Source organism: Nelumbo nucifera, chromosome 7 (genome assembly GCF_055504915.1).
Source record: "Nelumbo nucifera cultivar China Antique chromosome 7, China Antique-T2T, whole genome shotgun sequence".
NCBI lineage: Eukaryota > Viridiplantae > Streptophyta > Magnoliopsida > Proteales > Nelumbonaceae > Nelumbo > Nelumbo nucifera.
The window spans coordinates 24,734,168-24,744,356 of NC_142655.1; the positions used below are offsets into that span (position 1 = coordinate 24,734,168).

At 37.8% G+C, this 10,189-nt stretch overlaps 1 protein-coding gene across 1 annotated transcript; it reads right to left on the reverse strand.

Moving 5' to 3' along the window:
• Positions 1–993: 993 nt before the first annotated feature.
• On the reverse strand, positions 994–4,973 carry LOC104593481 (AP2-like ethylene-responsive transcription factor At1g16060). The gene is made up of 7 exons (XM_010253350.3): positions 4,647–4,973; positions 4,441–4,523; positions 4,279–4,287; positions 4,020–4,108; positions 3,798–3,922; positions 3,637–3,713; positions 994–2,072 (listed from the first exon to the last, which is right to left on the reverse strand). The coding sequence occupies exons 1-7, from the start codon at positions 4,820–4,822 to the stop codon at positions 1,510–1,512; spliced, it is 1,122 nt and encodes a 373-aa protein (XP_010251652.1). The 5' UTR covers positions 4,823–4,973; the 3' UTR covers positions 994–1,509.
• Between the last annotated feature and the right edge of the window lie 5,216 nt (positions 4,974–10,189).

A 10,189-nucleotide genomic window follows, 5' to 3' on the forward strand; every position in this document is an offset into this window, starting at 1 on the left:
TCATGCAAAAGGATTCTCTGCTAGCCACTCTAAAGATCTCTAGTTCAAGGTGAACATGGTCTTCCCATGCTTAACTTGAGGGTGGTGTTGGTGAAAAGAAGAATTCCACTTATCAGATCCATGCATGCAATATAGTCTAAATAACCTATGTGTAACTTCATTGGTTTGAGTAAGGGGTGTAAGTGAGCCGAGCCATTCACGAGCTATTCGGGTTGAAGTAGCTGAGTTTGAGTTGAGTCGAGTAGTTGGTCAAGTTGAGTTCAAGCTTTGCAATACCCGATTCAAGTGGCTCATAAGCCTAAACAAGCTTATAATAAAATACTATTTTTTAATATATTTGTACTTGTAATATAAATAAACATTGGTTTTTTGATGTTAATACACACATGCATATATATTATTAATTTATCTATGATTTTTAATATATTATGCTTAGTATTTTTATTATACTTAATATTAATTTATTTATAAATTTTAATAATAATTTATTTATAATCGGCTCGAGTCAAGCTGCTCAAGTAGCTTGCAAGTAGTTGAATTCGAACCAAATACATGAAACTTGATCAACCTCTTTGTTTTCCCTTCTCAAAACAAAAAACAAGGTTAGAGAACATGTTTTTGTTTTTGCTTTTGCTATGTGAAAATTTTGAAAACAAGTGAAAATAAGCAACATTCACATTGTTAAACACCCCTTAATTGTACATTGATCCTCCTTTTTTTTTTAATTTTTTAAGCACCCATAGACCCAACTCTAAATGGACCAATCTTAATACAACTTTTCCATTAGGCTCTGTTTATTTGTAGTGTAAATGACATTTGCATTAGCTTAAATTCATGAGAATGCATAGGCTGAGTGTAAATTATAGGATTTAATTACTTTGTCTTTTTTTTTTTTGTTTGTAAGAAGTAAAATCATGTGATCTGCACCTATGAAAATTGAGAGAAGCCAGGAAGAAGCACGATGATGTAATTCCCATTTTATATGAGAGAAAATTGAGATAGAAGCCAGGAAGAAAGTAGTACAAATTTTGCATTAGTTTTTGAGATGCTATCAATGAGTGCAAATCAGACAAAAAGTATACATTTTGTATAAGAATACAAGCAAATGACAATTACAATCAAATGTATGCAAAACTGGACTGGCTGCAAACTTTGTATTTGGTTTAGATATGCATTCCAAACAAACAGAAACCAGTGTTGTCAAAACAGGGCCCAAACTCTCTCTCTCTCTCTCTTACACACAGATTCAAACACAAAGCAATACAAATTAAATCTGACTGTCAGCATAAAAAATTAAACCCGACTCTGTATATTTTAATGTAAATTGACCTAGAATTCCACCATCATCTCCTTTAAAAATTGAACACAATCAGAAGAAAACCCTAAGATCCCATTGAGCATTTTCATGCTCATTAACAAATCACAATCCTCACATTAACAGACACAATCACAAGCACAGATCCCAATCCCTCTCCCCAACCACCACCCACACTCCACAGACTCCCCATATCATGAATAAATTTTAATAGGATATGAGTAAGCAACCGAGGTTGCTGAGCAAGACAATCCACACCCCTCTCCCTCTCCTTCCTCTTCCACTCCCGACGTCCATTCGCCCTCCATTCCTTCCCTATTCTCCAAAATGCCATCCAAAGTCATCCCGTTCTCCTTCGAACCACCCTCAAATAGAAGGTCTATGTTGTCCTCAAACCCACAGCCTGTGAACAAATCCGGTAATTCGCTCGGCTTTTCGAGGGCAATTTCGGGAACTGGCAATGGGTTCAGACCCGAATCTATGCATAGGCTCCACTCGTTTTCTTCCACGGGGTCCACCGTCGTGGGCTGATGATGTTGATGACCGGCCGAGATGGTCCACTCCGGCTTGGGGATCTGAGGTGAGGCTCCCTCTTGTGGCTCAGTAAAGTACGTGATCACTTCTTGCTGCTGCTGCTGTTGCTGCATTTGTTGCGGGTATCTTATGTAGTGGCTGAGATCAAAGTTGGTCACCGCGTTCAACCCTCTGTACTCTATGGCTGCAATGTCGTATGCTGCCGCTGCTTCCTCTTCCGTACCTATTTTACAACAAAGCATACCGTTAGGCACCGTTTGTTTGCTATGCCAATCTGAACCGGATACGAATTTTGCAGTTCATTAAGTTGCTTCAATTGACAGTGCAAACTTTACACCTAAAAAACTGATACAAAGTTTACAGCACTTTCCTTCTAGGATTCAATTCAGCCCATTTGCACTCTTCTGCTTTTACACAAACGGAGCTTTGCGTCCACATTCTTTGAAACCGAACCGGATGGGTAGGATGAACCGGACGCAATTGACCCATCTTATTTGGCCCAATTTTATGGGCCTCCAAGCACACAGACGCACAGTCGCGCACATGACTAGACTTTGGCCCAAATTTCCCTTTTTTTTCAAACCAAACACAGCCATAGTTTCTATGGTCAAAGGTCAAAGAGATTACGAGCTACACTGAATGAATTTCCAGCTGGAAGTTGATGAGAGTGGTGTGTTGTGCGTCCGTGAAGTAAATAGTCCAAGTATGGACAGCTCGGGGGCTGGTCCGTTTTAAATTGGGCCAACCTGGTGAAGATTACAGCCCACAGTGTTCAGATCCGTGGGGCCCACTAAGAAGATCCACCAGAAGTCCAGAGCCAACACAGTTGGATAACCATTGTTTTTTGTATGGCCAGCGTTGAAAAGCCACCCATCTCCATCTGGGCTGGTTCAGGCTTTCAGGGAAGAGAAAGTATTATACAAATGGAAATGTTGAAATTATCTAATCCAAGCTTGTACTTTGTCAGGTAGTGGGACCCTCGGTGGGGCTCACTGATTGTACAGTCAAGATCATCCTGAGAGTCTGAAACAGAGAGAAAAACGACACGAGAGAAAAAATTTCCCCTTCAAATCTGATTTTGGTTAGTAGGATGAGTGAGGCAAGGAATGCTGGTAGATTGGAATCTTCCTCGTAGGGGCCCACACCTTGTACTGCCTATGTGATGTGCCCCGTCTGACAGAAACATAATAATGGTCGGAAATTCCCCATTCCCCAGGCCCGAGCAAGCGAGCGTGGGGCCATGGCAGCCCTAGTAACTCAAGTTTGAATCGTCTACAGTTGTACTCGTAGTACTAGGCCTATCGCAATACACCACAGCTATTGGCTGAGTATCCAGTTCCCCGTAGAGGTTCTGACACTGAGAAATCGTAATACTAGTTTGTAGTTTCTTAATTTTGTTGACCACTAGAACAGGGAGTCAGGGACCCAGCGTCGAAATGTAGGCCCACAGATTGACGGACCCTCACCCTACAACAATCTCGGCCGTCCGATCAATTTTTGGTTATCCTTATATCCAACTCATACGAGCATGTGCCTCCACTGGATCCAGAACGTTCTCCGCCACGGTTGCATGTAATTGGTAACCATGGTTCGGAGCACGTTTGCATGTGCACGTGCACCCCACAGTGCCCCAGTCACATGCCTCACGTGAAGCCGTGAACCATCCCAGATCCCACTACACGACAAACATGATCTCCGCCGGAAAAGTAACGCATATCCCGGCCCGTTCTGGCACACTCAACGCAGACATCACCCCCAACTCCCCGAGAGAGAGAGAGAGAGATTACTGTAAGTTCCCAAGTAGAGATATTTGTTCCCGAAAACGCGGCCGATCCTTGCTTCCCACCGTCCGTTATGATGGTGCCTGTGAACACGGCGATGTGTCAGAAACCGGTAGCCGGAAAATCCAGAAATCTTATTATTTTAAACTACTATTCGAAGATTTTACCTAGCAACACCTCTATATTTAGAAACTCCTCTGGCAAAGCCACTACTTCTTCGCCTCAGGCTAGCTAAATATTCTTCCTTTGAGACACTCTGCATTGCTTCAAGCTCTTCTGCGTATGTCTTCAACTGCATTAAACCCAGAAAAAATTAAGGTAAAACAGACATAAAAATTGGAAAATTAGATAATTTAAAGAGATGATTCTATAAAAGAATGGAGAAATACCGGAAAATTCAAGATTGTATCAGGTCCCCAATACTTAAGCGCAGCGAGATCGTAGGTATGAGCAGCAGCTTCTTCATCATCGTAAGCTCCTGCATTGGTTCAACCACCATGCATTTCAAAACAGAGAGGGAGAAATGGAGGAGCATGCTAACATGCGCCAATGGGGTACATGTTAGAAAAGAAAGCCCTCTCAGTGAGGACTGAGGACTGAGGACTGAGGAAAAGGAAGAGAGAGCTCAGGCTGTAGGAATAAACTTACCCAAATAAACTACGCAGCGACAAAAACGGAAGCAGAGCGTTGGAATTGCAGAGATCACAGAAATAAAAATAATGTCATCAGAGATCAAAGATTAAAAAGAAAAAAGAAGACAGAAAGAGAAAACAATTATTAAAGAAGATCGCGGTCTGCTTTCTCTCTCACCTTGTCTTCCTTTCTTGTTTTGAATCGGATTCCAGGAGTTCTTGTCCCAGAGATGAGCTTCATACCTCCCAGTCCATCTGTGTCTGATGAACATTGAGAAACAAATAACATGCAGAGACATTTAGCGGAAACCCAGATGAAAAGAAGCCAGAAATCAATCGGAGATAATGAAAAAGAAGCCATTTTTGTGGGAATTATTAGTGTACCTGGTGACTCCTCTGTAAATGGAGCTTCTCCTGCCTGAGCAGTTAGAATACTGAGGTTTCTGTGCATTCTTCCGAAGGTGTCTGGTCTTGCTTTTAGCTCGCTCGATAGGAGGAGCAGGAGGAGGCTGGGTTGATGAAGCTGAGGATGAGCACGAAGAAGAAGGTGACCTCTTCATTTGGGTTCTGTTGCTTTTTAACTGAAATAAGGTTCTCTCTGTGTGGGGTGTTAAATAAAGAGGGGGAGGTTATCTGTTTTTGGTATCTTTGCTCTTTTTGGTAGCCTAACTTGTGGTTTACCAAAAACCAGAAAAAAAGAGAGGAAAGAGAGAGAGAAGAGAGTTAAACTTTATATTGACGATTAAGGAGTGCTTAACCCTGGGTTGAGGCTTGAAAGAGTTAATTATTAACCCTGAGTTCATTAACAGAGCAACACTTGGTCGCTTATGGTTTAGAGGCTTTGGACATGCTTGCGATGGGGTTCTCAGTCCCTCTTCTCTACTGGCCTCCCTTGTTTGGAAATCTTAAACTTTTCTCTCTCTACCCATCTCTCTTTCTCTCTCCATCAATTTCTAATTTCTATAATTCTTTTGATAAATTCTCAATTTCTATATCTTTCTATAGTATATAATACCAATATTTAACTTATAAAATGTAATAATTACAGATAAGTTAATTAACATGTATAGTTAGTTCTTTGTAATCCACAATTAAACTGAGGTAGGGAATGCAGTGCAGATGGAGAGAATAAATTGAAAAAAGAGAGAAACAGTTAATGGTTTAGCCACGTGGCAAGCATGCAAGTTTTACCATGGAATTCAACCTGACCAAGTAATCATAACCGTCAAAAAGGGATGAAATTAGCCATCGGATTGGCGCCAGGTGTCTTGACCCATCCAAGGCATCTGATGTTCCTTCAGCTTTCTTGTATTACAGGGTTTAAATGGAGAGAGACGTTTGATGGGACCCAGCCATCAAATGATAAAGAGTTTGGTTGACATAACATTACATGGTGGAGCATTCACTAACAGTTAAAATACCCATCACGGGTCTGGAATCTGGATTGCTAGAGCCTAGGTGCCTAGTTTGGCATAAATGGACCAATACAAATCCGGTTTTCTTTTTTCTGTTGTTTAAGAACTAGTCTTGCTTGATTGATACAAGTGACAAGTTGTCAACTGACAAACAGATCTTAATTTGTATAGTGACAAAAGCTTTGCATTGCAATCCTCCTATGAATGGCTACTATCTACACTCCTTGTCCACCTCTGCAGATAGTCTGATTTGTATTACACATTTTCCTTGTGTATTAATGCTGTTCTTTAATGTTGGTTGGCTTGATGCAAAAATGTTCTATCAACCGTTTTGGATTGCTATTCACAGTTGTTTATATAATTTGATTTTTTTAAAACAAAAAGAATTACCATATGTATATTATCAATAAGTAATATATAATTATGTTTTATGTATATTATATGTATTATTTTATATTTAATTTATGTTTTTCAATTTTTTTATTTATAAAAAAATATTAAAAATTGTGATTTGATGCCAAAAAAAGGGATTTTTTTCGTTAGGCGCCTAGGAATATATAGATTTCGAAAAGTTACCCAAAATAATAAAAAAAAAATCACCCCAATCAAATATCAGAATGCACAGTTATGACCTACGAAAGCTTGCATGCACTGAGTGTGCAACCTGCGACCCAGTGACTGGGTGGACGGTTGAACCAACTGGGGCAAATGATTTTGACCAAATCAACGGTTTTTGACTAACTGACGGATTTAAACAGAACTGAACCCAGAATCCTAACTGGTGACAGTTCAAATGGTTCAACCAGCCGAATCAACTAGTTGTGTTTGATTTTGGAAAACAAAATCATATATTGACAAACACCCATATATTTTTTAGAAACATGACTTTATCAAAAGGCAAAGTCTTTTTTTTTTGTGTGTGTTTTTATTTATTTTTTATTTTTTAAATAAATTTGTGTCATGTGTGAATATATTATGTTAATTATAGTCTATAGATGAATGATGATAAGGAGTTTAATCTATACCAAATGGACCCAATTAAGCATGGCATGGTTATTTCTCACCTACGTGCTCGATGAAATGCTTCACCCAGCCCCAATTTCTCTCTTATTTTCTAAAATATGGTAGCTTAGTGATTGAATTAGAGCTTTCATTTTAATAAAACTTTGGATGTATGTAAAAAATTAACATGTTTCTAATTGAAAACTATATGAGCATTGTTACTTAATTGGGTTGATTTCTAGAACAATCTGAAAACCAAACACTACTTCTTTCTTCTCTTTTACAACTAGTATTCAAGTGTTGTTATTAGGGGATCCAGGATTTTCTGTTCGACCCCCAAAACATCTCCAACGCTCTCTGGTAAATAAATATTAGATCTCTTGTAATCGTTATCACGTAGGGGTGTTCATGGTTCAGCTTCAGGAAATCCAACCGGTTCTACTGGTTTTTATCTGTCTGACAGAAACCGACTGATACCATCAATTAACCGGTTGATTGGTTTGTTTCTTCAACTTTTCGGTTTTTTATATTTATAACATATATTATAAATAAATATATAATATATTTATAAATAAATAATATAAATATAATATATGTATATATTTTTATATATAATACATATATTTATATATAATATATAGATAATATGCCACATATATTAAATATGTATAATATATACATATAAATATATATACCAGTCGGTTCAATTAATCACTGATTTTTTCTAAGCTAACCTAAAACTAAATTGGTCCTTCGATTTTTCAAAAATATCGAATCAATCGGTTCAGTTTTTTGGTTCAATTCAATTTTTCATTTTCTTATGAGCACCCCAATTATCACGTATGGATTTAAAAAGAACAAAGAAATTATCACTGCTTTAAAATCCCGTTGCCAACGCTCTCTAGTGGCCGAGGAATTGTTCTCATGTGGTCGGCGTTTTCCAGTGACCAGGGATGAGTTCTCTTGTTCTGGTGATTGGGGAATTGTTCTCTTATAGTTGGTGAGCAGTGATCAGTTTTCTCATCTCTAGCATTTGAACCAAGTCGGACTGATTTAACCTCGATCTCTGATAGGGGTGCTCACGGTTCAGTTAACCGAACCATGGGGTGTTTTTTTGAATAGAATCAGTACTATCAGTTTTTGGAAAACTAGTAATCGAAATGGAATCGAAGTCAGTCGGTTAACCAGTTGACCGGTTCGATTAACCGTCAGTTCAGTTTGTTGATTTTTTGGTTTTTTAATTTTTACAATATATATTATAAATATATATATAATATAATAAAAATTATAAATATATATTTATATATAATGCATATTTATTAATTTATAATATATATAAATATATATAATAAACATAAATATATATAAAATATAGAAAAATATATGTATACCGGTCGATTCGGTTAACCGCCAGTTATTTATATTGGTTAACCAAAACCAAACCGGTACCTTCAGTTTTTTAAAAACACCGAACCAACCGGTTCAATTAACCGATTTTTCAATTCGGTTTTGGTTGGTTCAATTTTTTGGTTTTTTTTGCTCACCCCTAGTCTCTGATACATATAAAGATGCAGGGTAAGGAGAGCCTCATGAGATGAAAGGTAAAACAAATACATGAGTAACACCACGTTTGTTAACGTTCACATGAATGTACAGTGTTTGTCCCACAATACTCTTAAGGGGGCGTTAGTTTTTGGGATTTTGAGAGGGGGGAAAGTTGGTCAATGGAATTGTGAATCCTATTGACCAAGAAACCTATGTTCTTTTATTAGATTTATGTGGGGATAAGGAAAGTTTATTTTCCTAGGTATCATTTACCCCCATCTCCTAAGTGGATAAATTAACTTTTCCATCTTAGGAAAAATTGCCAACATTTGGATGGGACAAAAATGCCCCTTTTGATAATAATTTTTTTTGACTAAAATGGTTATTATTTTATTTACCTAAAAAATAAAAGAATATGAATAAATACACTTAGCCGTATAAATAACTTACCCAAAAATAACCCGGGCCTAAGTGGAATAATGGGCAATGAGAACATTTTGCCTAACACATTCATCCAATTAGGTTGGAGCCCATAAGTTCTCGCAAGGTGCCAAATTGATTGGTTGGTTAGTCTTTTGTTTATGGCAGAGCTACATGTATTTCAGTGGGGTCCATAAGTTCATAAAAAGCATTAAATATGTATTATTTCAGCCTATTTTTTCCATATTAACCCTAGTAAGTTTAAAAAATATAAGACGGGTCAATTTGGACTAATAGATTAATTGACTTTTAGACTGATTGAATTATGAATTGGGTGGTTAAAAATGCTAAAAAAAAAACAAATAAATAGTATTTTTCAACCTTTTGAAATGCGAAAGGAATGAAAGAATAAAGGGTATTTTGGTAATTACATAGCAATTAAAGACAACGCCGTGAATTGTGTTTTCCCTTTCTAAGTGGTGGCATTTTCTAAGTTATATATGATCCCACTAGAAAATAAATTCCTAATTACGCCATTACTCCTACTGGTTGTAGTAGAGGCTTGGGATCAAATCCCGCTTACACCAAGGTTGGGGGCATTGGCTGAGGGAAGTAGAGGTGTAAAGTGGGTCGTGTCGGGTCAGCATGGCATGGCCTGCAGGCGGCTTGTGCAAAGTGCAGGCCGTATTGTGCTAGCCCATGGGCCGTTACGGGTCGTGCCACCCTCCCTAATGAAAAATTTGGGGGCCGGCATGGCCCACGGCCTTGGTTCGTGGGCCAAGCCTTGGGCCAGGTCAGACCGTGCATTGGGCCAAAGCTATTTATTTAAAAAAAATTGACAAAAAACTTAAAATTTTAATTTTATATGAATTTTGTGTATACAATTGCTTATATATACAATAATTAAATAAATTAGTATAATAAAATTTAAAAAATTATGTATTTTATTAATATACTATATACTATATACTATATAATATTATATAAATATATAAAAAATATATATAATATAAATATATATAAAATATATATAAATAATATATATGGGTTGTGCTAGGGCACGACTCGCTTAGTCGTGCCATGTCGGCCCATGGACCTAAAACCTCAGGCCCAGCACAACCCGCATGATCATATCGGGCCTGACATGGCCCACAGACCGTCATATCGGGCCGGTCCAAGTTCATGTCGGGTCGTGTCGGGTCACAGGCGACACGACCCAATTTACACCTCTAGGGGGAAGGCTACCCCGTTGTGTAAAACCCTATGGAAAAAAAAAGGGAAAAAAAATTGTTCTCATATAAAAAAATGCCAAAAGTTAAAGGATTTGTGTGTATGTGTCCATGGCTTTTTCCTGGTAAGACTTCAAGGTAGGGACAAATTAACCAAACCACTAGAAGATGCAATTTTGGAAGGTCAATCCTACAATATTGTTTTGTAAAGGATGTAAAATGATCATCTCAAAAGCACTAGGGGGTATTAAATATCATGGTGCTATGGAGCCATTTCACCACTACGAGTGCCACATAAGCATTTTGGCTTTATCAA